The 27,393-nt window shown below is 36.2% G+C and overlaps 2 protein-coding genes across 4 annotated transcripts in view; one reads left to right on the top strand and one right to left on the bottom strand.

The window, feature by feature from the left end:
• Positions 1 to 763: 763 nt before the first annotated feature.
• On the bottom strand, positions 764 to 4,578 carry nop16 (NOP16 nucleolar protein homolog (yeast)). Its single transcript, XM_048167323.1, has 5 exons — positions 4,379 to 4,578; positions 1,819 to 1,927; positions 1,672 to 1,726; positions 1,456 to 1,562; positions 764 to 1,354 (listed from the first exon to the last, which is right to left on the bottom strand). The coding sequence occupies exons 1-5, from the start codon at positions 4,483 to 4,485 to the stop codon at positions 1,217 to 1,219; spliced, it is 516 nt and encodes a 171-aa protein (XP_048023280.1). The 5' UTR covers positions 4,486 to 4,578; the 3' UTR covers positions 764 to 1,216.
• Positions 4,579 to 6,021: 1,443 nt separating this feature from the next.
• The window catches only part of grk6 (G protein-coupled receptor kinase 6), a 61,673-nt gene continuing 40,301 nt past the window's right edge, over positions 6,022 to 27,393 (top strand). For all 3 annotated transcript variants that reach the window (XR_007181424.1, XM_048167321.1, XM_048167322.1), the window contains exons 1-2: positions 6,022 to 6,276; positions 16,441 to 16,536. Coding sequence is in view for 2 of the 3 variants with exons in the window: in XM_048167321.1 (XP_048023278.1) it covers positions 6,225 to 6,276; positions 16,441 to 16,536 (148 nt within the window). In the remaining variant the exon portion in view is untranslated. The remainder of the gene's footprint in view (positions 6,277 to 16,440; positions 16,537 to 27,393) is intronic.

Raw genomic sequence — 27,393 nt, forward strand, 5'->3', positions numbered from 1 at the left:
CTGTCCCGTCATATTGCTACGCTATTTTCGCAAGCTCCTGCGTTAGCATCACACGCATGCGTCGTGCTGCTCACGTGACCAGAGCCGGCCAATATTGAGATGCCATTCAGACGTAAACACTGACGCTCTGCAACGAAAATAGCGTAGTAGACAGGACAGATGAATTTGTTGAATAAAGTCGTTATTTTTGTTTTGTTTTCGCACACAAAAAGTATTCTCGTCGCTTCATAATATTAAGATTGAACCACTGTAGTCACGTTGACCGTTTTAACGATGTCTTTAGTATCTTTCTGGACCCCAAAAGGTGCAATGTCGTTGCTGCCTACGTGTGGATCAGATACCGTCGGATTTCATCTAAAATATCTTAATTTGTGTTCCGAAGACAAGCGAATGTCTTACGGGTTTGGGACGACATGAGGGTGAGTACTTAATGACAGAAATTTCATTTTTGGGTGACATTTTAAATTTTAATATTTCACAATATTGCTATTTTTACTGTATTTTTGGATAACTGCAGCCTTGGTGAGCATAAGAGACTTTTAAAAGACATGAAAAAATCTTACCGACCCCAAACCTTTGAATGGTAGTGCATGTACACAATAAAGCTCTTTAAAATATCAATTATCTTGAGATATGGCTGAACATATACCGAACCCAGATTTTTCTTTCATGTTGCAGTGTCAAGAGGGTTGTTTTCACTCTTGTGTATTCATTTTAATTGCCAAAACACACTAAACGCATCCATTAAAAAGTCAGAATTAACTTATTTTCTAGGATTTTTTTTTTTTATGTCTGCATTTCACTTCACAGCATACACTTACAAATTCAAAGCTTATATACATCTGCAAATACTCAAGTTGCTCACTAGATTCATATAAACACTTAAAAGTTAACATGGTCTTAAAGATGCCATAGTAGAAAGGAATTGTTGAAAATCTTTTCTGTGTCCATACTCATTCTGAAGACTCCCTAGGTCAGAGATCTTCAACCCTGCTCCAGGGGACCCACTGTCCTGCAGAGTTTAGCTCCAACTTTAAACAAGCACACCTGAACCTGCTAATCATCTCTTCAGGATCCCTTGAAAATCACATGAAGGTGAGGTGAAGCAGGTTGGATATAAACTTTGTAGGACAGTGGTTCTCCAGGAGCAGGATTGAGGATCTCTGCAGGTGATATAGTGACTAGCAGTTTGAGACACCAGTTCTTCACCATGACATCATGAAGACTTCTGAGATTGCAAAGATGCAATGAACGCAGCATATTCCTCAGGATGACACCGTTTGTATAATTCCACTTTCCGTTTGATCTGCTTTGGCGTGTCCTGGTAGTAATTCTTCTCGTCCCTTGCCATTGCCTGGAATGCCAATAAAGCATAATCAGTCATGTGAACTCTATCTAAAGAGTCTTATTTGTGTACATGTAGAAGGCTCATGGATATATACAGCTCTCTTTCACCTTGTAATCCTCATTGTGTTCCTTCACCATGTGTTGAACATATTCAGTCATGTCAGTAGAGCATGTGGTTCTGTCTTTCCCACGGAGACTGGCCTCTGCCTCCATTTCTGCAATTGAGACACCAAATCATATTGGCAGGGCTTATGCAGCAGTGCATGAAAATATTATTACATTTCAATAATAACAGATTACAAAACCACTGGTTTCAAAACATACCTTTAATGACATAGGGTTTCAACACATGTGTCTCCATCGGTTCACTTTTTGTGTCCTGAATCATCAGTTAAAAGCAATCCGTTGTCATAACAATCAGGCAGTATTTGTATAAATACACTGTAAGGGTGATTCATGCTTGACACTTGCCTTTTTAGCTTTAATAGGAAGCAATCCCTTGGTCCCAGGTGACAGCCCCATGTCTTGTAGATTTTGCTTCACTGTTTTGCGGTCATCCCAAGCTTTACGTATCTGAGGACTTGTTAAATAACCCATTTCATGACAAAGTTCATAATGCCTAACATTGTTGACAGCACCCTTGTGAAAATACACTTGAGCATACTTCTAAAAATAGTATTTAGCCCTTGTGCATCCTTGAGGACATTTTTTTTCTTTTTGTTTTTCATACATTTTGGTACAAGTGTGTATTTTTATTGGAATTTTACTATTTCACCCTCATTTCTTTTAATAAATCTATTTTACACCAGGTAAAGAAAATAGTTACACTCGGGACCTTAAGGACCAAAATGTCACCATTGAAACCCATTAAAACTGCAAGCTTTAATCCCAGGGCCATTGCACTATAAAATTATGCAGTCTTTGTTAATAGGCTTTCATTCTGTTGGCAAGGCTTCAAAATTAACATTTTTATTATTTTTACAAGGCGGCGCCATTTTTTCAGGTTTTGCATATAAAGCAAATACTCGCTTTTGTCCCATTTTCTGCTTCTGTGTATTATAGAGACAAATGGATAAATTATGCAGCTATAATTGTGTGGGTGTGGATGTCAGAGTGTGGTTTGTAAGTACAGTCATGGTCAGAATTATTGGCACCCTTGGTAAATATGATCAACGATGGCTGTGAAAATAAATCTGCATTGTTTATCCTTTTAATCTTTCATTTAAAAATTCAAATAGCACCAACATCATGTTGTTTGGGGGTGGTTTCAAGACAAAACGCTCTGCTCTCATCCAAGAACAAACTCCAGCATATTCAGCTGCCAGGCACTACTGGAACTTCCACCAGGACCAGGTTCTATGATCAGATGAAACCCCATGCCCACAGTTAAATATACTGCTTGGTCTTTGAAATTGTGAGCCTATTTTTCTGCTGGAGGTCCTGACCTAAACCCTATCTGTAATCTGTATGAAGGAATGGTCTCTGATCTCCAAACTCATCAGGCATTATAGGAAAAGACTGTTATCTTGGCAAAAGGAGGTTGCAAAAAGTATTGAATAAAAGGGTGCCAATAATTGTGGCTGTGTATTGAAGAAAAAAAAAAATTATAAAATAAGAGATTTTTCCCCCCACTTTCAATTCTTTTACTTCAATAAAAAGTTACATTTTTGTGATTTTTTTTTAAATAATGCAGATTTATTTTCATAGGCTTCTTTGTCCATATTTACCAAGGGGGGCAATAATTCTAACCATGACTGTATGTATGTACTAAAAAAATGGTATGTGCGAGACGAAATTTAAAGGGATAGGTTCACCCAAAAATGAAAATTCTGTCATAATTTACTCACTCTCAAGTAGTTACAAACCTGTATGAATTTCTTTGTTCTGTTGAACACAAAGGAAGATATTTTAAAGAATGTCAGTAACCAAGCAGATTACCATAGTTGACTACCATAGTATTTATTTTTCCTATTATGGTAGTCAATGGGGGGCGAGATCTGTTTAGTTAATGACATTCTTCCAAATACTGTATCTTCCTTTGTGTTGACCAGAACAAAGAAATTCATACAGGTTTGGAACTACTTGAGGGTGAGTAAATGACAGAATTGTCATTTTTGGGTGAACTATCCCTTTAAGTCTGTGTTCCAAAGCTTACTTTTTTTTTATGACCATTTTTGACAGAGATTTTTGTCCTCTATGGACCTAAGAGTAACTTTTTTAAATTGACGCACAATTATATAATATCACACACAATAATAATATTGATGTAAAAAATATAGAATTAAAAGAATTCAGCAAACTGAATGCAGTGTTTTCAGACACTTAATCCCATGTTTATTTTAATTAAATGAAAGTGTAGTATAGTTTAAATTTATATTAAGTGCAACAGAACTGCTTTTTTGACACACTTAAGTACATATTTATATGTAATATAATTTCTTATATGGAAATTGGCTAAAGTGTACAGCAAAATGTACTGACAAGCATTAAAGGTAAACTGCAATATGCTTTAATGTCGTTTGATTTATCATTTGAACTTGTCATGTAAATATATTGTAATAACCCATTTGTAATGATGAAGCTGCCATTTAGTAAATTTAAAATATAATAAGATTAAATATAAAATAACACACTACAGTTAAAATTATAATCTAGTACTTTACATGTGCTTTAGTATGCTAACTAGTCAACACCTCAAAATAAGTGTACTTCTTTAAATCATGACAAAAGATTATTAAAACATAATTGTTTAAACAAAGTACACTTTTTAAAAGCTGTTTTAACTGAAAGCAACGTGCACTGACATACTTAAAATATGGCAAAGCCATTGTTTTGTCTCAAGATGAACACCAGCGCTGTTTTTTTCTAAGACATGTTTAGAAAAGCTACTTAAATGTCCCAGTTGAACTAAGGCATAATCCTGACTTAATCTAAGCCCTGTCTGTGAAACCATGCCTATAACTTTTAAAATATATATATTGTTAGCAAGAAAGCCCTTTCTAGACGGCATTTGACACGTCCTTGAACTTACCATTCAATGCGCGGTTTCTCCTTTCTTCTTAACTTCCTATTCAGTTTCTTTTTGTTTTTATTGTAATTAAACGTGTTACGTTTACTTTGTTTCTTGAGTTTACCCATTCCTGTATAATACACCAGTAAACCAGTCTTAACTCTGCAACACGCGTGTTTGAGGAACGCGGAAATAGCGACTTCTTCTCCAAAGGCAAAACACATCAACATGGGACGATATCGCCACCTGCCGTCAAGGAAATGTACAATAACGGTTCATAACACAAATGTAGAGACGAGCCTTGCGAAATAGTGATATTGAAATAAATTCAAGGTGTTATCGCGAATAGAGAAGAGTGTGGATGAACAGAACATTAAACACAGGTTATACTTTAGGTTACATTCATGCTACTTTCTTAAGGGGAGGAGACACGAGTAGGACGCAACAGTTCATGATAGCACGTTTTGTATTCAGAGCAATTGATATAATTTAAAAACATACACTTAAAAGCGTTAGTAGTAGTGGTAGCATTTATTTATAGTATTATTATTATTATTATTATTATTATTTATTAGGACGATTGGCTTTTATTAATTAGGTGTAACAGTTTTACCTCTAGATGGAGATATAAACTAAGCTTTGCAAAACCCACAAGTAACGTGTGCATTTCATCTTCATGTGAATACAAGTTCAGAGCTGCACAGTCTGCTGTGGCATGCCATATGTCTGAAAAAATGCGCATGTTTAATGTTTATCATCAAAGGAAATACTTATATTGATAAATGACAGCGATCAGCTTATACATTTAGAAATATATGGTTAGAATAATAATACGTCGTATAATAAGCAGTTATATATTGGGATAAGGAAACATTTTATAGTATCTTACAAAAGACAAGTGCAAACATGCAGCCGTCTGATTGAAAAAGAACAAAACCTACTATGGCGAAGATTTGGTCATGAATATTAAACAGATCACGTGATGTTTTTATACGTTGTTTGATTTTTTTACTTCATAAAGCATTTTCAGGACAACAATATTGAGCATTAAAACAAATATTCCTATTTATATACACAACAAAATAATAAAGGAAAACGAAAAGAAAAAAAAAACATACATGATGCAAAGTATAACATTACTTTTGCCTTGTATATATAAAAATGTACCATATAAAAGATTGTATTACTAGATGTATTACTATAATAACAAATTATAGATATCAGATTAAAGGACTAGGCCATGTTTGAAAGGATTAAAAAAAAATAAGAGTACAAATCAGATCAGAAGTATATATAGATATTAATAAGAAGCCCTACCTCATGTCAGCATAATCCTGTAAATATTCATGAGTTAAGCTTGGACTATTATTTCTTTAAGCCTTCAAATATTGCCTAGTCCTTTAATCTAACATCTATCATTTGTTATTATATTAATAGCCTACATCTGCTTGAGAATATGTATGTCATTCCTTCTTTTTATATGCTAAATCATTTATATTCAACGTGAAAGTAATGCTCTTTTAATAATGTTTTCTTCTTCTTCTTTTTCTTCTTCTTTTGTTTTCCATCGGACCGTTCAAGCAGGACGCTCGAGGTTGGTTACCAAGCAACGTCAGTTTGTCTCATTAATATTCATGATCTTAGGCTTTGCCATAGTAGGCTCTACGATCGACGTAAGTCCGAAGCTTCTGGGCGGGGAATCAGAGGAGCGAAACGGCAGAGCGGAGAGTCATTCAGGGTTAATAATATTCCGCCGTGGGGGGGAGCGGGGGAGGACACACATACACATACACACACACACACACACATACACTGCCAACCCGGCGACGAGGTTGGGCCTGCGGTGCCTGCCTGCAACCCAGGAAACATGGAGCTCGAGAATATCGTGGCCAACACTGTTCTGTTGAAGGCAAGAGAAGGTAAGACATGACAGTCCTTCTGATCATTGTCACTTTTGACAGCTGTGATCCTCAAACGCCGTGCTATCTGGCTCAAAATGATGGGGGATTCCCCCAAAGGAAGTTAGGCCAAAAAAAGACAAGAGCAATGCAATAAATGCATTCTTTATTATGCTTAATTATTTACAAATCACCGGATCAAACCTGAGAATTATACATTGATCATGGTGTGTTGCTCGCCGCCTGCGTTGTTGTGTTCCTAACCTTGAGCAAAAAAAGATGGACCTGTCAATCAAAAAAAAAAAAAAAAAAAAACATCGTTTCTGTCAAAATCCTGTTTGGATTTTACGACATTTTTGTGAACTCTCTGAGTTTCTGTTTGAAGGAGAAGCCAAAAACACTATGTTGTCAGTAGTGTTATATATTGACAACAGTCATTCGTGTCTGGTGCTCGAGATAAGCGCCCGAATTAACTGAACCTTTGAATTAACCGACCATCTGATTTTTGAAAGTGTTTTTCAAAAGAGTTATCTACCTACCTAAATGGCTAGGCGTTACTTCATAGTCAGAAATGGTGTCTAGTGGGCACTTTCAGTTGTTTATCATTTTTTCTGCAGGTGTATTTCTCAAACATGAGGGAATCCTGCTGAATTTTCTCGCGTCCGTGTTCGAACGTTCTTGTGCTGCACACTTGGGCTACTACATTGTAGTGTTGCAGCATCCGTTAAAGTATACTGGCCTTACGAGAATTTTTGTAGGTTTTTAATTTTTGTAGGTTTACATTGATTACAAATTACAAAAAAGTTGTTAATTATATACTAAATATAACAGGTGATGTATTACAAATGATATTTGTTAACATTAGGACTTTTTAAAATTTTGAAAGCTGTCTTGTTTCATAGATGGTTTCAGTTTAGTCACTGTGCTGTATGATTGCTTAACATGTTGTTTCCTCCTTTTTTAAGTGACATTTAAAGGTGCAATATGAATACTTGAATACTTATATTATCCCAAATATTTCCAACTATATGTAAATCGTGAGAAAATTGCAATTTTAACCAAGGCTCCGGGACGTGTGAGCAGTCGCCTGTCAATTGTGTCATACCCTCATTACCCTCGGTTTCCGGTTTTATTTTGTAGAAACCATGGAAACAACAAAGACGCTTTAATATATTACATTTTTTAATAGACAAGGGAACAACTGTTTGGTTACGTTTATAGACAGAAAAGTCATTGTTGTTATATAGCTCAACACGTTTAGTCTTATTGTTTAAATCTAATTTTCTTGATTTTGTGCGAGTACCATGCTTTACCATGCCTCAGAGAAAAGCACTATTTTGTCAAGTAGCTAACATAGCATAATCAGATACAGCTTTATTTTTAGTAACAGTAATACAGCATTTTCTCCATCATACAATACGTTTTAAAATTAATTGCATGCTATTTATCAACACAAGCCATCCAGTATTTAATATGATATTCTAAAATCGATCTATCTTACTGCAGTGTGCAACAGTGTCTCACAGCAGCCGCCGAGCGAACGCACAGAGTAACATTATAACATCATTTTCAGCACTCTCAAATGTATCTAATATGATAGTCGCCGGCGACTGTGTCATAATAGACGTTCCGCTGCTCGTGAGGCGTGTGTTGCGCAATCGCTCCAGCGGCCTCGTTCAGCTCCCACAACACTCGGTCCTGCTCTGCTTCATACTACAGTAACGTTAATAATCGCATCCATGAACATGATTTCTTCCTGAGTCCTGTCCCGATTGTTTCCACCGGCTGTGATGTGAAGACCACGTCCCAAAATTCCACACTCAAACTTGCCGTCATCAAGCTACGCCTTTGTTTTGAATAGGCCTCTAGCGATCTCTAGCGGACAGAAATCTTACATATTGCACCTTTTACACTAGCTTATCTAAATAGGCAAGGTTCTATATTTATGTTGCACTACATGAATTTTTATTTTATTTTGGGAAACATGTTTGCGTCTTATCAAAATTGGCTATTCTTTTTCATGGAATATTGCAGTATTTATTATAAATGATTTTTATCCGTGCACATCATTATTTAAAAAATCAAATTAACTTACCCTCACTCTTGAAGCGACACCTCTTCTCTGATGATGTGTTTACTGGTGTGAGGGTGGGACAACCTGTCACTCACATGCGATCAACCAATAGCAAGCCACAATGATCCAACCTTCCAATCAATTCCCGTTTCACTCAGAAATACTTCACAATTGAGAAGAAAAGAATATCGCAATTTTCATTTCATGGCGATTATAAAGTTTTAAGGATTTAAGGAATTTATTGATGGTTAAGTTTTGCTCAGCATTAACAAGCTGTTAATTATTGTAGAAACTAATCTTGACTTCTAGCTCAGTCTATAAAAAACAAATTAAAACAGCGTTGACTAGGGCTGCATGATGTATCATTTTAGCATCTATATCACAATGGTCACATCGCAGGAAGTGCGATGTCTAGTATAGGGATCGTTAAAGGGTTAGTTCACCCAAAAATGAAAATTCTGTCATTTATTACTCACCCTCATGTCGTTCCACATCCATAAGACCTTTGTTCATATTCAGAACACAAATTAAGAAGATAAGAATGTGATGAAGTCTGAGAGCTTTCTGTCCCTCCATAGAGATCCAACACACACCAAGATCCAGAAAAGTAGGGAAAAGACATAATTTAAGTACTCCATGTGACTCCAGTGGTTTAATCTCAATTTTAAGTGACGTGAGTGCTTTGCTTGCGCAAAAAGAAAACATAATTTACCGCTTAACTTACAAAAATATTGATCTGTAACGTGCGTTCACGAGAGCTTTACGACACATGCATGTTGTGTTTGGACTCGCGCATCAACTCAACGCATATGCGCGAGTGTTCATGAGAGCATCACCAAGCATGCGTTTTGTGTTTACACAAGAGCTGGCATTGTTGCATGAGCACACTTTGAATAATATTATTTTGTAAATAAAGTAGTAAATTATGTTTTTTTTTTTTTTGTACAAACAAAAGCACTCGCATCGCTTCATAAAATTAAGTACTTTAATGGTGTCTTTTTCCTACCTTTCTGGACCTCGGAGTGGTAGTTGCGTTGGATCTCTATGAAGAGACAGAAGCCTCTCAGACTTCATAAAAAAAGATATTAATTTGTGTTCCAAAGATGAACGAAGGTCTTACAGATGTAGAATGACATGACGGTGAGTAATTAATGACAGAATTTTCATTTTTGGGTAAACTAACCCTTTAATCCGTACAGACCAGGCATCATGGTTTGAAACGCATGTGATTCTCGTTTTAATTGCAAAGTTTAACCATAATATAGCGAAAGTTCATCATTTGCACGTATTTTAGGTCCTGTCAGTTGTGCACACAAAATTGTCAAAATTTCCATTTCTGCGAGTATCCTTGTAAACACAGTTGCTTACGGCTTAGGTAACGCAAACAAAGAAAACGAATGTGTATCATTATAATGGATCTGCGCATTTGGTCTTAAAGTGACAGCAGGCTAATATTCTTGCTGCTTTCTATGTCATGAATGTTATCAAACAACAAAATACAAAAAGAAAATCACTTTTGCAGCTTTAACACAGATTGATTCTATTCAATTTATACAGTGAAGACTATAAAGTGTACATTTGATTATTTATTTTCTGTACCTGAATACTTAAATTCTAGAATGATTAATTCTTTTCATAGATTCCCATTGAAAGTGCATTGCATTTACCATTGCATGGTGAAATTTTGCAGACAAAATCCACTCATTCCAATAGAAAAATGTGCAATTTGTCATGAGGACAAAACAAGTTCAGCTGGCAGATTTTGCACATTCAAGTTGGTCACGCACATTTGCTGTGCTGACCAACAGAAGGTTGCATGGTTTGACGCTATTGACAATAGACAATGGCCTGCGAAATTGTGAATAAATTTCGGTAGCCTGACCACACCTTAAATGCACATAACTAAACACATATTTAACTTCTTGTTTACTCCCTTACACTCTCTTCACATCTTTTCTCCTTACGACAGGATGTAGTCATGTCCCGGTTTGATTCTTAAAGTTGAGCAGTTCTTTTTTAACAATGGAGGTGTTTCACAATCCAGGGAACCCATGCACCGGGTTTATACGGCTTGTTCCACTTTTTCTCAGAAGAGCTGTTACACAGAAAGCACAACAAGGAAGATGAGTGTTGTATATGCAATGTTCTATACTTTGTTGGTGATTTATATTGTGAATAGTGTGATGAAAGCGGGGCCTTTTGGTAAGTGCTGGAGGCAAGTTTTGCACACAGTGAATGAAACCTCTTCACCTCTGCGCTGCTGCATAAACAGTACATTTCACAAGCCATTTGCATCTTGGCAACTTCCCACAACGATAAAGCCGGAGGTTTGATACTGTACCTGTACCATCATAATATCGTCACTGCAAACCATTTGTTTGAATTCCACATAGCACACTCTGGCATTAAATACATTTATGTTACAAAAGATTCTATTTCAAATAAATGATATTTCTATTCATTCAAGAATCCTGAAAAAAAAAAAGAAGTGTTTTCAGCATTGATAATAATAAGAAATGTTTCTTGAGCAGCAAATCAGCATATTAGAATGATTTCTGACAATTGCAAAAATTAAAGTGTATTAAATAGAAAACAGTTATTTTAAATTGCAATATAGTTGACAATATTGCTGTTTTTCCTGTATTTTTGATCAAATAAATGCAGCTAAGGTGAGAATAAAAAAACGTTCCGGCCCGAAACCTTTGAATGTTAGTGTATATGTAGTGTATATGTCTCAAATAAAAAAAACAGTACAGTGACAGTTTTATGTTTGATGATTTTTACATCATGATCAGTGAGCATGATCATTTGTTTGAACTGCAGATAGCACACTGCCTGACTTTCCGTATTAATTATTCGCGAGTTATATCTTTGAGGTAAGTTGAGGTACAATGTCTGGACTTGCACAACAGGTTTTGATTATGTAAGATAATGAGGTTTCTCAGCTGGCCCCTCTAGAGTCTCTCATGTGGGAAAGTCTTTGTTGTAACCTACAGTCCTGTTTTGAACTCTTATCAGATCACAGTCACAAGCTTCTCCCGTACATTTGTAATCATTTCATCTTCTGCCCTCCCAACCCATCCCATTAGCATCAAATCTATTCCTCAAATTCTCTCATAACCTAGCAACAATGCAAACACCTGGCTGCAGCTTTCACAAGAGTCCTCTCCATTCCCGACGAGCGTGTCCCACGCGCAGCATCGCTTCCTGACCTTTCTCTGCGCTGTCTGTTGACAAGCTCGGCGGGCCCAGCACCTGGGCCAGTCATTCTAATCGGGGAGCCCGAGCTGCCCTGATGACGTTAGCTAGGACAGGCTTGGGCCAGCGGGACATTCTCGCGGCATTGGCGTGATTCTTTTCCTGAAATCAATCCAGGGACGTATTAGATGCGAGCTGAATGTAAAGATGTACAACAGGGACTAACGCCTGATCATGTTAGACTGGAATATTTCAAATTGAATTTGATAATAATTTAAAGGGATCCTAATATGCTTTTTCTTTTTTCTTTTTTTCAACTCTCTTTAGTGTGTAATGTTGCTGTTTGAGCATGAAAAAGGTCTGCAAAGTTACAAAGCACAAAGTCACTCTGAAGCGAGATATTCTATATATCAGTAAGCACTTTTTCTGAACTCCCTGAAACACCTCGATTGTAGTCTTGAGTTCTCTTCTTGGGAACTAACGTGTCACAATATCCCAAATTTGAATAATTCCTGCTTAAGGAATATGCAATAAAAGGGCGACAGACCTAGCTGAGTTGCATTAGTAGTGTATCGTCGCCATGTCGAAGAGGCACTGTTTTTTCCACCCCTTCACATGTCGTGCTTCCGAAGGTGGTTCAGTGTTGATCAGCTTGTTCTTTTTGATTGTCATCATCAGACTCAGGCTCGAACTGATGCAGCAAAACTGATGCCATAGTTAGAGTAGTTACAGTAGTGTTTACAGCAGCACCTTGGGAAGCCTCCGTAGCTGATTATGCCAGTTATGATAAGGGGCATTACATTCCAACATAGACTCTAAGTGATAGACCAATCACAACAGACAATCAGAGGAGACTGTGCTTTAAAAAAGTGAGTTTTAAAGAAGTCTAAACAAAAACAGATCGTTCGGACAGAGGGTGAAAACAGAAGCTGCAACAATGTAAATGATAAGAAAAACAATGAGTTTTTTTAACATTTAAAGGATTAGTTCACCCAAAATGAAATTTCTCTCATTATCTACTCACCCTCATGTCATTCCAAACCCGTAAGAAAACAAAACAAAACAAAAATAATGACTTTATTCTCCTAAAGTCGTTTTTTTTTTTGTTGTTGTTTTTGAGCACAAAACGTATTCTCGTCACTTTAAGATTGAACCACTGTAGTCATGTTGACTATTTTAACGATGTCTTTAGTACTTTTCTGGACCTTTAATGTTTTAATTATGTTGCTTTCTATAGGGGATAAAAAAACCTCTTGGAATTCATCAAAAATATCTTAATTTGTTTTCCTAAGATGAACAAAGGTCTTATGGGTTTGGAACAACATGAGGGTGAGTACTTAATGACAGAAATTTCAATCCTTTAAATTATGTAAACGTATTCTAGTAGACCCTATAAACAAAATTATGAACCTGTAAACGAGCATAATGGGACCCCTTTAAACATTTTATCACCGATCACACGGCTGATACATATAGACGGGTTTCCTTGCAACGTCATCACAGAGATGCGCGCGCAACTAGGGTGCAGAAAGCAATTGTCTCACCATTACTGAGAGTTAATTTCTTAATATAATCGACCAAGTCTGCACTACCTAGGCTTCCAAAGTTATTGATACTAGCCATTTCCTCGCTGTCACACGTCTCCTGTCTTGTATAGTATGTTTACAGTATCAAATTTCTTTCAAATGTTGCAGGTCGTGTGTAACCTTGTCATAAACATTTAGGATAGAAAGGCTCAACGACCAACAAAACCAGGTAAATTCATAGGGTATGTCAGGTTTTTATGATTTAGCAAACTTAGTTGGACAATTTCATTCGAGACCTGATGACTAACATTACTTAGCCTAGTCAGCAAACATTTTACATAATGTTATATTAATATGCAAATGAAACAAACAACCCAACTCTGAAATGGCAGTTTATTATTGAGTCAACAACAGTTTACAAACTATGCGAAATCTACGTTAATTACAAAGGTTGACTAACGTTGCAATCTTCTACAGGTGTTATTCTGAGTTCTGCATAACATTATATGCCAAGAATTGCATGCACCTCCAAGTACTGTTTAAAAATTATATATTCTTTGTGGGGTGCATTAATGGTGATAAATAATTTGGCAGAACAGATGTTGTAGGCTACCTGCAGAGATTTGCATCCACCTCTTTTCGCAGCATAAATGACTGTTACCTCCCGTGAGGTACATGCAGAACTCGCCATAATGGGACGTTCTAAAACGTGTAACGTGAAAACGCTTAACATGAAAAAGCTTAACGTGGATTAATTTACTAAGACAGTGTTATTAACAAACCAAACTTAGTAAACACCATACTAATAAAGCATACTATGTACAGATAAGCAGATGAGCCCATAATGTGAACGCAACATGTTTAATGAAGCATTTTCCTCCCATAAAGAAAAAGCTTAACGTGGCTTAATGAACTAAGACAGTGACATTAAAAGACCAAACTTAGTAAACACTATACTAATAAAGCATACTATACAGAAAAATTGGTTCGTGCAGAATTTGATCTTTTAATATCACTATCTTTTAATATTAGTAGGCTACATTAAGCTTTTTCTTTATAACGGTTTTCTATGGGAGGAAAACACAACGTGTAATTAAACGAATTGCGTTCATATTTTGGGCTCAAACGGAAAACATTTTAGCAATTTGTCCCAAAAAGTTTCTAATTTGGTTATGATTGGTCATAATTTTATGATTTTTACATCCTGATTAGTGAGTAGGTTTATTAAGTTTATTACCAGAATAGGGCTAGATTTACAAAACAGGGCAAATTAGCGTGATAGCGCAATTCCAAAAAAGCGCCGTTGGGAGTGGAAAGTTCTGTGCATGATCTACTGACAACGTGCAAATTAAAGAACACCGACGCAGCCGGATCATTTCCATAATTATCGTTTTAGACTTCTAATTTGTGACCGGTGTTTTGTTTTGCTCTATCCTCTGCGCTTTGCTTGCATCATTACATCATGCGTTGGGTCAGGGGTTACTCTTCTGCTGCAAATCGATGCATACGGCCGTCTGCCGGAAGCTAGTTATTATAGTTAAAGTTTTAAATAAGGATATTTTTCTTACAAAAACCCATCTCTTCACTTCAGAAGGCCTTTATTAACCCCCTGGAGCCGTGTGGATTATTTTTATTATGGATGGATGCTTTTTTTTTTTTTTTTGGCTTCAAAATGTCCCCCACCCCTCCTTCACAACCATTATAGGGCTTGGAGGAGCCAGGGTATTTTTTTAAATATATCTCCGATTGTGTTTGTCTGAAGTAAGATAGTCATATACACCTAGGATGGCTTGAGGGTGAGTAAAACATGGGATAATTTTCATTTTTGGGTGAACTAACCCTTTAAAACGTATGCTTTTTTTGTGTGGGGGGTGAATAATGACGCAAATACCAGTAAACTGACTGCGCAACCCTTAGTAAATCACTTTGCGTGATTAATTTAAATACTCTCCTCCCATAAATTTTGCATCTGAAAAGGAAACTCCTACAAATGCATATGCAATAATGTCAAACACAAAAATAACTTTTCAGTGCTAATTTTTCACTGCGTGCCTTTAGTACATCCTGACAGTAGTTCTTTTTTTTACACCAAAAGAGGGTTTGCGCTGATGCAAGCTGTTAGTAAATCGGCCCATGGTTTATTGACCTTATTCCTGACTAGCCTACTGCGTTTCGAATTATGGGTTCCACTTCCGGTTTGGGGAACTTCCATTCAAAAAGACTGAAATGAATCGTTTCAAATCATAAGGTTGACCTACAAATAAAGCTTATCCGTCAGTTTGACTGAATGAACTGTCAATTTTTCTTTCATGTTTTATTTTCAGACATTATGAGAATTGCGTAACGCAAATATCTATGGCAAGAGCTCTTTTCAGTCGCTGCTTTCTATCCTCGTGATTATTTTATTTTGTCCCTTTGTATACCGCTGTAATCGTATGAAAAAGGACAACATATACTGCACATTTGTGGTCTGTTCTCCCGATATAATTTACGATATATCCCATTAATAATTCACTGGAATGCATGAAGAATCTCTCGTTTTTCTCACGTCAAAGCCTCACGTCTCTTTCATAGGTAAATACAATTTATTATCTGTAAAAATGACGGAAATCACTATGAAATAGTATCACGCAATGCTGAAGTTTATGAACATTTTTATTAAGGCAACGTATGTTACATAATACATATATATCACTATAGTTATATTAACCCGTCCGTTATTGCTGTGGAAAGAATCGCGCTTTTTCATGGTCTGTTTAAAGTACCTTGTTGATGCTTTTACACATTTGAATGTCCTTTTAATGTTCGTTGGTTGAAGGGTGAGTAGAATAATGTCATCTCATTGTACCCAGTTTAAAAATAAAACATATTATTGCATTCATAGAGCGAGCCTTTCACTGACTGTTTACATCTTAACGGAAGTTACTCCCATAATTCGCGTCATGTCATGGGGCGTTGGAATAAGGTGGATAAGAATTTTAATTTCAGAAAAAGTCCATTTCTTTTTATTTCCAGTTCAAAGCTATCTGTTGTATTAGCCAGCCCAAGTCTACTCTCAAAAGAGAGGAATGTTGTTACCATCACATAGTAGCAAACATCCATACTATCACGCATTGTACAAGAATCCACTTGACAAATGTGAGAAATGTTTTAACATTGGTGAAACAGTTTGAAGAAGTCTTATTTTTCAAGCTTTCAAAAGTGCCCTAATTGAAAAATCACCCGTATATGGCCTATTTATATCATATAATAGGATGTGATATAAACGTATTCATATCTCGCTCTGTCTTCTAAAGCCCACCTGTGTTAAGATAGTAATCTAATAGCATTTTAGAGCCTGTATGCAGTTCCTGCCTCTAATTTGATCTTTGCTTGATTCCTTTGCAGGAGGGGGTGGGAACAGAAAAGGCAAGAGCAAGAAATGGAAACAGATGCTTCAGTTCCCTCATATAAGCCTGTGCGAGGAGTTACGTCAGACTATAGGTACACAGCTCACGCTTATATCATATGTCATATATGTGTTGATATGTAAGTCATTTTCATGTCATATGAAGAAATGTGGAAATACTGTTCATACAGTACTGTATGAACTATTTTTGTACTGTTCACACAGTTTTTGTTGTTGTTTTTTTCTTTCCAAGAATTATCAAATTCTTGGTCATTTTAATGTGGCTGTTTTCTGGTGTCTTAAAGCTATCTGAAATGTGACTGCAGAGGAATATGGCAATATGCAAGGGAAAAACCAATCATAAAATGCTGTGGCTCGTCTGGTGAATGTTACAATGAGTAAAGAAATTACATGGATTTACATTGAAGGAGTATCTTAAACATTATAGCAGAAGTCTTAATTATCATTTTTGGAGGTCTTAAATTTGAGCACAGAAAAACAGGAGTCACCATAAATAAATGCGAGCACTGCATGTTCAAATTCAAAATGTGGCGCTGTTGTGCATTTTACAGGCTCGCGGTTTTAGAGCAGTTCGCAATTATTGAATACCGCACATTTATGCCAAGTGATTACTTATGATCTACTGTTGTTGAACTATGTTTAATTTATGCTGTCTATACTGTAAATGTGAATGGTTATAAAAGTGCACATTTTATCTCCGTCATCTTTTTGAATGAGCAGCTGAAAGTAAAGCATAGACATTTCAAAATAAAAATCCCAGGTGTTTTTCGGGCTCGTTTATAATTAAAAGTTCCACATTATGCCAAAAAAAAAAAAAAAAAGTTTTATGGTTATTATTTGTATTTTGATCACATAATTATTGGCCGATATATTAATAATAATTGGCTAATATATTAATAATAATTGGCTAATATTAAAATTCTGTACCGTTTTGTCTGATAAAATAATAAAATAATAAAAAATCAATCATTTTAAATGCTACAATTTCAGAATCACACACGCTTCTTATAATGTGTGCAGTATGAAAAAAGGAACCAGTGTTATTATTAAAATTATTAAATGAGCTATTATCAAAAAATGTCTGAATGTTCCATGTCGTGAATATCCAATATTGACCAACACCAAAATTTAAAAAAAAAGTGATACAGGCCCATAACCATTTATTATACTGATAAATCAATCATACCTTGTTTTCGTTTGGCAAGCTATATGATTTCTAAGGTGTTTTGTGTGTTTTTTGGCATGATTCTCTATGGTTGCTAGGGTGTTGTGTGGGTGGTTGCTAACAGGTTTATGGGCATAATATCATGCATCAAAAAATGAAAAGTTTAAGCACATCTCTTCTCAACAAGCCATGATTTGAGTTATCATTCATGTTTGTTGCACAAACAATGTGGGATGAGTTACGTGCTGAATTTACTACTTAGAGTTAGGTGTTTGTTCACAACCTAAGCCTGTGTGTAAGCAAAGCTACAGTAACCATTAATTTGTATGAATTAATAAATTAGTACATAAATTTCATATATTGAAAAAAACATCTTGAGTTACCCTGTTTTGCAGTTGAATGTGTGCTTTAAGGAAGGGTAGGCAGTTGTTTTTTTGTTTTTTTTATTTTAGAAACACTTTATAGATTATCTTCAAATCCTGATAGCTATCTATAATAGAAGTGGTATAAATAAAAAATAAAATAAAATAAATAAATACATTTTTAAAAAAAAAAGTATTTATATCTTCTGTTGAATTCTCAGGACCAAATAAAATTTTTGTCCAATCATCATCAAAAATCTCTTACCACACATCATCAGCGGCTATGCTGAGTTGTAGACAGACAGTCACCAAGCACCGCAAACAAACAGCAGTCCCCTTTTACAGTTCCTCCTGAAACAAAAGAAAGAGTTATGCTGTGTTCATGGCATGTTTTAACCATAATTATGAGATGACAACCTGTGACATTATACTCTGTGTGCTGTTCACATCCTCAGACTCAGTAGTCAGGTGGTACAAGTAAGAGCTCTGTAAGTTGTTTACGTTCAGTATTGTATTGTTACGTGCTTTGAGACATGAGGTAATTTAATCTCTCTCGTGACACTTTGAAGAATCTGCTCTAGCTGTGTGCAACCTGCGTGTTCATGTGCTTTGGAGGAGGCGTGGCTTTGACGAGCGCTCTAAAGGGAGGGTGGGATCTAATGCTTCCAAAGCTAGCTTGTTATAGCTAGCCTCTCCAAAATTGCCTACCCTACCTTTAAATAAAAGTTTCTGAGATACATGAATTATTTGGAGATTATATGGGTTTGTTCAATATGGACATACGATATTATGCAGGTCTCAAAAAAGGCCTTAAAAAGTCTAAAATTTGATTTTAAAACCTAGCTTCTAAAGCAGCTGCAGATGACTCGGGATTTATGCTGCCTTCACGTGCTATCAGAATTATGGTAAATACTGGTTTCCTAGTTAAAAATTGGACATGAATGCCCTCTCAAGTTGTATTTACCACTAGGAACTTCGGGGATTTTGATACCCCAGTTCCCGAGTTGGGCAGCCCATAAACATTAAACATGGCTTTGGGAAGAACGATTGCTGCTGTGACTGGTATTCTTTATTAGTTTTTTCCACAACAGCTACATCGCCTTGTCTTGTCGCTAAAGTAGTGCATATTTACATATATGAATATTCATTTGAAGCATATTGTATGTTTTATACACAGCGAAAATAGCCTGTCTTTGACTGACATACTAGAATTGTCAGCAAGCTGACTATCTAGATAACGTGGTGAATGTTTATATGTTTGTCAGTGAATGGGATGTTAAATATCATTTTGGCTTTAAAACAATTTTCCAAATAAAAGGGCAAGAATTAACCTGGTGTCCTACATGATTCCTGTTCTTCCTGACAACAAAGCACTTGAATGCAACAAGCTTGTAATCATGACTTCAGAAGTGGGAAGTAAAAAAAATTCGATAGCATGTGAAGGCAGCATTATTCCGCGATATTAGGCATTGCACTTTCTCCCATTCATATTAATAAGACTGAACCATATAAATTATATATATATAATTTATATACAATTATATAAATATATGAGAGCGAGAGAGAGAGAGAGAGAGAGAGAGAGAGAGAGATGGGCACCACAAATGGGTGTTTCATTGTTACAATGATAATCTACTTATGAAAGTGAAAATTGTGGCATCATTAGCAAGTGCAAGGTGCATGTCTTGATCTTTGTGTGTTGGGACAGGAGGTGTTTCGCTCATTATTTTTGATAATTAAGCATAGCAGAGCGTGTGTAAGGCTGGGCAAGGCTTAGCCTTCCCCTGGCCATGGACTTGAGACTAGCGTGGAATTTTCTTAGTCAATTTACCACTGACTGCTGCTGCTGCTTCTGATTGCTTTTCGAGGAAAGGACTGCCCATAGCTTCTGGTCTAGAATAACTTTTCTCCATAATAGTAGCACATTGGCGAAACTGGTGTTTGTGCAGGTATTTACAACATGTTTTGCAGCGTTGAGCAATGTAGCCAATCACAAACATATCAGTTGATTTCTTGAACGCAATGGCGAATCAGACGTGTTTACATTTAAATCCAGTTTTATCCAGTGCTGAGTTCTGCATGCCTTCAAATCCTCTCGTTATAAGTTAACTTATAACAAAGTGTAGAAATGAATAAGAGATTAATTGTGCTTCAGTGAGTTTCATTTATTATAGCGAAACTGTGAGATCGCAATGAATTGAGGTGACAGCATTTTAGGGATTATAAAGGGAATGCTCTTTGCGTGCTTTCTAGGTGATATATAATCCATTCAGATTTTTAAGAAAACTTTTGTTTTGCTGCATTAGGTAAGGCAGTGGTTATTTATTTTTGAATTGGCTGCCATGCTAAATCACGCATATAGTGTGCTTGCTTTTGTTAAAATTATAGTAGTTTGCGAAAGTAGCGCTTTAATAACAAATAATTTAACCGGAGCGTTTATGCTGGGATATGTGGGTTGTTGCTAGACGACATGTAGCCTAACTTGAAACTGCTTCATGACATTCTATTTAAATGTGTTTTTAAGGAGGAAGCGCGTCTAACCCTGGAGTTGGTTTACCCTCCGCCTATGCAATCAAGGTGTCACACGTGCAGAGACTAGCACATATATAGATTCGCACACAAAAACACATTCCCATCTTCTTTTGTCTGTCTTGCTCCTTCTGAGGGTAATACATTAGTACAGCTGTTTTGCAATCTTTGTAATGGTTATGCATACTTGTGCAATATTGTCCACATTATGAAGTTGTTAAATGTAAACCGGGATGTTGAGAATGTAGGTTGGCCACAGAGTTTCATGCCTGCGTCAGCAACAAAGTACACAGTGTAAGTGTGCGGCTGTTGTAGAGGAGAGGAAACTGTGGCCGGGCCAGAAAGAGGAAGTTAACTGTCATTTTTTGATGTTAGTCACTTAATCCTTCTCAAGATGGAAAAAAGTTGTGAATTGTGCTGTTAATGTCTTTGATTTCGCACTGGTAAATTAATGAATTCCATATATTTTGCAGGTGTTTTGTGAATTGAATTGTTTAGACTTCAAATTTTTATTTACAGTTACAGTATGTGTGCCTTGTGACCAACTTTTGCTGAATCAGTTTCCTTTAGAAATCACATAGATGTTCTTACCAAATCTACTGTTGCAATGTGCATGCTCTCTCACTGCTGCACCTCCCAACTCGGTTCATTTTGAAAGGAAATACACAATTCAAATAGGTCAGAGTTCATGATTGTTAAGGTTGTTATATTGATATTTTGTCATTGTAGATGTGTTATTTGACAACTTAAAGGCCCACTGAAGTGCCTTGAAACGTGCAGCATTATTCAATTATACACCTAGGATGGCTTGAGGGTGAGTAAAGCTTGGGGTAATTTTCATTTGAAAGTGAACTAATCCTTTAACGTAACTTCCACTGAAACACGAAGACAAGGTGGGACATATCAAAGAAATCCTCCCCTTTTTTAAAATCACAGTTTGGCCAGATCCACTGTTCCTTCTAATCTCTAACAGTTTCTCCTCCTAATATCCTCCATTATCACATTAAAATACAGCATTCTGTGCAGAATTCAACAGGATCCAATGCGTGAAACCAGACCAATGGAAAGCATGCAATTCAACATGCAAAAAATAGTAAATGTGTGACCGATTTTAGCTGCAGCTTCAGCCTGTATTTATAATGTAGGGAGCGGGATGCTTTAGACTCTAGAGAGCATTTGATTGGACAGAAAATCTGATGAGAAACTGAAGTGCAACGTGATGTTAGGGCTGTCGTGGTTAAGGAATTTCCCTTGCGGTATTTTTGAGTGGCTCAATAATAGCGCGATATGCGGTATTACCGCCATATATATATATATATATATATATATATATATATATATATATAAAAGAGAGAGAGAGAGAGAGGTCATATTCAATAACGAAACTAAATAGAGCATTGAAGTAAAGAGAATGTCAAAATAAGGGTCTACAAAACAGAACATAAACCTGACAATAAGATGGTAGAGCTATTGTTGTATGTGTAATAGTTAGTTTCGATCCTCCAATCTGACTAAACAAGACTTTCTGCTGATATTTCACGAGTATAAGCAGAACTAACGTTACTCATCTCTGTCTGTTGAGGCTTGTTTAGTGCAAATCTACGGAGCCTCTGTACAAATCACCATGGTACACATTATGCTATCATTATTACCTTATTTAATATTTAGTACACGTGTATGAAGTGTAAAACGAGAAGGACATAGCCTTTCAAAAAATAGAAAACATGCAAATATCGCGTTTGCTGCGGTTTTTGCAGCGTTCTGTGGTTGGCTCGTCAAAAGCGCGGTATTACGAAATTGCGGTTATCGCGACAGCCCTACGTGATGTCATCAAAATCGTTGATCCATATTGGCGGAAGTGAGAGACTGTAAATTTTGAATGCTTATATCTTCTAAATATGAATTTTGTCATTGTTTTGGAGCACGCTAGCTTATAGATAACAGGAAGGCTAACATCTTCATACTAAAAGCCAAAAAACTTCCATTTTGATTTCATGGCAACTTTAAGGCAAGCTCACACTACAGGAATGTAAATCTACCTGAATTGTTGTGGTGCTCACACTACACAACAAGGTTTCTTGTCATCTGTTGTCATCTTGTCATAGCAGCGTGCGTTTACTAGTGCTGTCAAACTTGGTATCGCGTCGGTACTGAAATTTTAAAAATGTGACGCTGTTAAGCGGATTCATAAACACCTCTGATTGGCAGTTGTGTTCACACGCTCATCAGATATGTCTGTGATAGTCACAAACTACAAGACATTTGGTCAAGAGACAGTCAACAGAAAACAAAGTTTCCTCACATAAATTCCCACGAGAATTTCACAATTAGTTCAACCTTGTTGTTGCATTGCACACACTACAACTAAAGCCATTTGAAGGCAAGCCTGCAACCTTAGCTGAAAAAGCATAATGCCTGCTAACGCTGTGGTATGCAGGGAAGGAGACAGGATGGATGTCAGTGGAGGAGAGGCTTCACTATGCTGAATAAACTGCATTTGTGAGGAAATACCTTATCTTTTAATTAATCAACAGCCTATTGGTTAATCTTCAACATGTTTGCTCTTAAACTTTTGCTCTGGATTGATCTATTTTTGAGTTTAACTTTACACCGAAAAAAATGCTGTTTTAAGAGAAAGGTTTACCGCACCTCTCATTCATTTTTATGGTTTCTGCAAACAGTTATAGACTATCGCACAACTCTGAATGAAATGAAATGGCTGTAATGTGTTTGGTTATCAAAGCACACGTGATGCGAGTTAGCTGTTATGCTTTCTCCAATGGTTGCCACGGATCCTCGTTTCTTCCAATAACAAGACCATGTCTGACATAGGTCTTCAACCCTGCTCCTGGAGGCCCGCTGTTCTGCAGAGTTTAGCTAGTCAAACACACCTGAACCTGCTAATCAAGCTCTTCAGGATCACTTGAAAATCACAAGCTGAAGCAAGTTGGATATAAACTTTTGGATATAAGTTGGATATAAACCGCAACGAGCACTGATCTGGGGGTTTGTCACAGCCAAAAGTTGTGTAGTGTGAGCCTGCCCTAAGATGAAGTAATAGCACTTTGTAGAACAATGTTTTTGAAGGAAGGTTGTGGAAGAAACTTGAGGTGTTACACAATCACTCTTAACTTCCTGACCAATCTTGAGTGTGTGCAATGCCAGGGAAATGTGGCATTTCCTTCTGTTCTCACAACAAAAACTTCTCCTTGTATCGAGATAAAATAAATAAAAATGCTCAGATAGTAGATGTTAACATTTTATTTTGAAAATGTAAATGTTACATGGCTGTGCAAATGTGTGAAGAGTCTAGAACAGGGGTGTCAAACTCATTTTAGGTTGAGGGCCAGAACGGAAAAAAAATAACCATGTGTGGGCCGAATTAATTAATTTAAAAATATATATATATCGCTGATAGTTGCATTAATATTTACCATATAAACAACAAATTAATTAGCAAGAAATCTAGTACACTGCTCTTTAAATCTGCATTTGTTTTTACAGCAAAAAAAAACTGTTAGATTTTTAAAATAATGTTTTTTTGTTTGTTTTTTTTAATTAGTGATGCACCTATTTTATTTTTTCATGGCCAATTCCAATTTTTTTAGAAGCAAATTGGCAGATTCTGATACTGGTTGCAATTTTTTTTTAAAGCAAATTTATTTGTATTTGTTTAAAAATATGTGTAGCTCTTTGATATTAGATACTTGATACTGCATTTTTATCACAATCCCAACAAAGATGTTATGCATATGAGCATGAGCAGTTGTTTTTAATTTAAATTATTGTATAATTTCAAGATTAACAGCAAAAAAGCATGGTCTGACTTTAGCTTTGTGAAATTATGCTACATAAGACACCTGCACAAAACCAAATCAGCAGACGGACTGAATGAAAATGCAGATTCACTCTCTTGATAGTAGGTGACGCTTATGGAACAGCAGTGATATGGTTACCGCTATACACAAAGCAGTGCTGCGTCGATAAATAGGCTACTACTTTATAAGGAGATAAGAGGAAAAGCCATCTCAACTTTTCTGAATACAGGTCTCTTCAGAGCTACATTCATATCAACCCCAATTTAATATTTATATTATTCTTCCTATTTTTCGCAAACAGTGAGCTTGTGTATGGTAGAGTATTTTCTCTGCTGGCGCGTCTGTTCTCTTTTTGTCCGTATTCAGCATGTGCCTGTGTTAACGTCCTGTTTACAGACTTCGTAAATATTTCCATACAAATGAAATTTTGGGAAATTATTACAAAGCATTTTGTTTGCAAGCCCGGAATAATGATTGACAAAAAAAAAAAACCTTTGGATTTATGACCAGTGGACTAGTGCATCTCTATTTTTTTTATTATCGTTCAAATCATCCACCGGGCCGGATTGGACACCTTTGTGGGCCGTATGTTTGACACCCCTGGTCTAGGATTTTGTGTATGATTTTAAGGCTGGCTGAATTTTTTTTTTTTTTTTTTTTTTTTTTGTATATTCTGACTAATACCTATAAGCTAATGAAGTTATGGCATTTTGTCTGAAATAAAATAATTTGAAAATAAATTGTTTAAATGCTACAATTTAGGCATGAGGCATCACAGTATAAAGAATGCACATCACAGAATAAAAAATACAAAGCAGTGTTATTATTAAATGGATAATTAAAATTATTACTGTTTTTAAAGATTAAGTAAATGTTAGATGACAGCAAAGGCATGCACAATTGAATATCCTTTATTGACCATAGAAAAAAATTATGATACTGATATATCATGCTTACCTTGTTTCCATTTGGCATGCTATATGATTTCTAAAGTGTTTTGTGTGTTTTTTTGGCACAATTCTCGATGGTTGCTAGGGTGTTGTGTGGGTGGTTGCTAGGTTTATGGGCAAAATATGCAACCGTTCATTTAAAAAAAAGTTTAAGCACATCTCTTCTCAACAAGCTATGATTTGAGTTATCATTCATGTTTGTAGCAGTGTGGGATGAGTTACGTGCTGAATTTACTACTTTTTTTCACATCCTTTGTTCACATCCTAAGCCTGTGTGTAAGCAAAGCTGCAGTAATAGTGAGGTTCTCTTTGTAAACAGCACTGTTACTGTACAGTTGGCATACACAGATGCATAATTGAGGAGTGGGGTTTGGGGGGGGGGGGTTAAAAGTACCTATTAGTTTAAATTCAATCATATAATTTCCTCTGAGTTGGAGCCTAATTTATCCTAATGTCACCAGATTCTGCAAATGAGATGTGGTTTAGATGGGAATCAGCTGTGAGCCGCCCAGGAGTCTACTCTGGGAAAATATTGCCTCTTGATGTTGAAGAAAAGCTTTCTCTGTTTCCCATGATCCCATTATATTAGCATGGTACCTGACATAACTAGAGTTCATTGGTGAAACTGGTTCAAAAGGAAACACAGTCCCATGAATATTAATCAACTTGACTTGGGCAGGAAGTGAAACACTTGGGGGGGGGGTGTGTGTGTGTGTGTGTGTGTGTGTGTGTGTGTGTGTGCGTGTGTGTGTGTGTGCGTGTGTGTGTGTGTATGTGTGTGTGTGTGTGTGCGCACTGTGCCCAAAGTATCTCAACGCCTGTGTCTTGCTCACTTACTTCCTGTTTCCTTTGTTATAATTACTGTGTCAAGCCATTCCACACTTTTTTTTTTTTTTGAAGTATTTGTTGTTATTTTTTCTCAAACAGCTTCAGCTTTCTTTAGTTGGCCAATGGAGATCTAATCTAATCTAAAAAATTTATTATTATCATTACTACTACTACTACTACTACTACTACTACTATGACCAATGCCATTACACTTTTGTGAATTATTCCATGTCTCATGTAACTTTGAAGCCTTTTAAGTGTAACAAGAATCATGCTGGCTTCGCCTTAGGTGTCTGAAGAAGGAACTTGAGTGCAAAACCACAAACGAAGGCCCAAACAATATAAACATTGAAATGAATGCTTAAGAGCTCAAGATATAAATGACTGCTTTAGGCATCTCTGATTATTTTCAACCTCCCATGCCTGGGGTGTTCCCATCCCATTTTATGTGCTCCATTCAATAATACCCCTCTTCATCATTTTATATTGTGAACACGTCATATCTTGCCACTTTGCTTCTAGGGAGGCTGAAGATCAGTGCATTTGATTTTTCTCCACTTTGTCAGCAGTATTATATTAAAATGTTCCTTACGGACAAGTGTGTCCCTAAATAATTAAGCTTTCTCTTACAGGTTTTATCTTTGATGTGCCTCACAGTGAATTGTGCCAAAGTATGTTATGTACATTTCATATCCCAAGTGTCAAAACAACCTAATAAACAAAATATTATGAATTCCTATTATTATCATGAATAACCAGTTGTTAAAGGGTTAGTTCACCCAAGCTGATTGAGACACATCCTAAGTAGCAGGCTGTTTGTCTAAAGGTATTCTATGCTAACAGGCTAATCGGTTAACAGTAAAGTAAGCATACTAATCACCTAATTGCTAGCAGGCTAATTGCTAATCTAGCAGGCTAATCTTTTAGTGGTATGCTACTGATACTGTTAGTGTCGCTTACTGATAAACCATAGAATGACAAATGTTTAAATTTATCATTTGTAGCTTCCTTTATTTAGTATAATGTGACTTAAAGAGACCTTTATTGTCATATATACATTTTGAAATGCTCTCAGGGGTGAACCTGATCTTCATTTTTCATATGACTCAATTCCTGGAACGAAATTTTCTTCCTCTCAACATTCAATGTTTTAAATGACAATCACAACAAGATATAAACATGAATGAATAATACAGATAGATAAAAAGGTTCAGGGGACCATTTTCACATGTTTACGCAAGACAATGTTTCCAAGCTTGTTCAGTCCTGTCTAATTGTT

The sequence above is a fragment of the Megalobrama amblycephala genome, linkage group LG18 (genome assembly GCF_018812025.1).
Source record: "Megalobrama amblycephala isolate DHTTF-2021 linkage group LG18, ASM1881202v1, whole genome shotgun sequence".
Taxonomy (NCBI): domain Eukaryota; kingdom Metazoa; phylum Chordata; class Actinopteri; order Cypriniformes; family Xenocyprididae; genus Megalobrama; species Megalobrama amblycephala.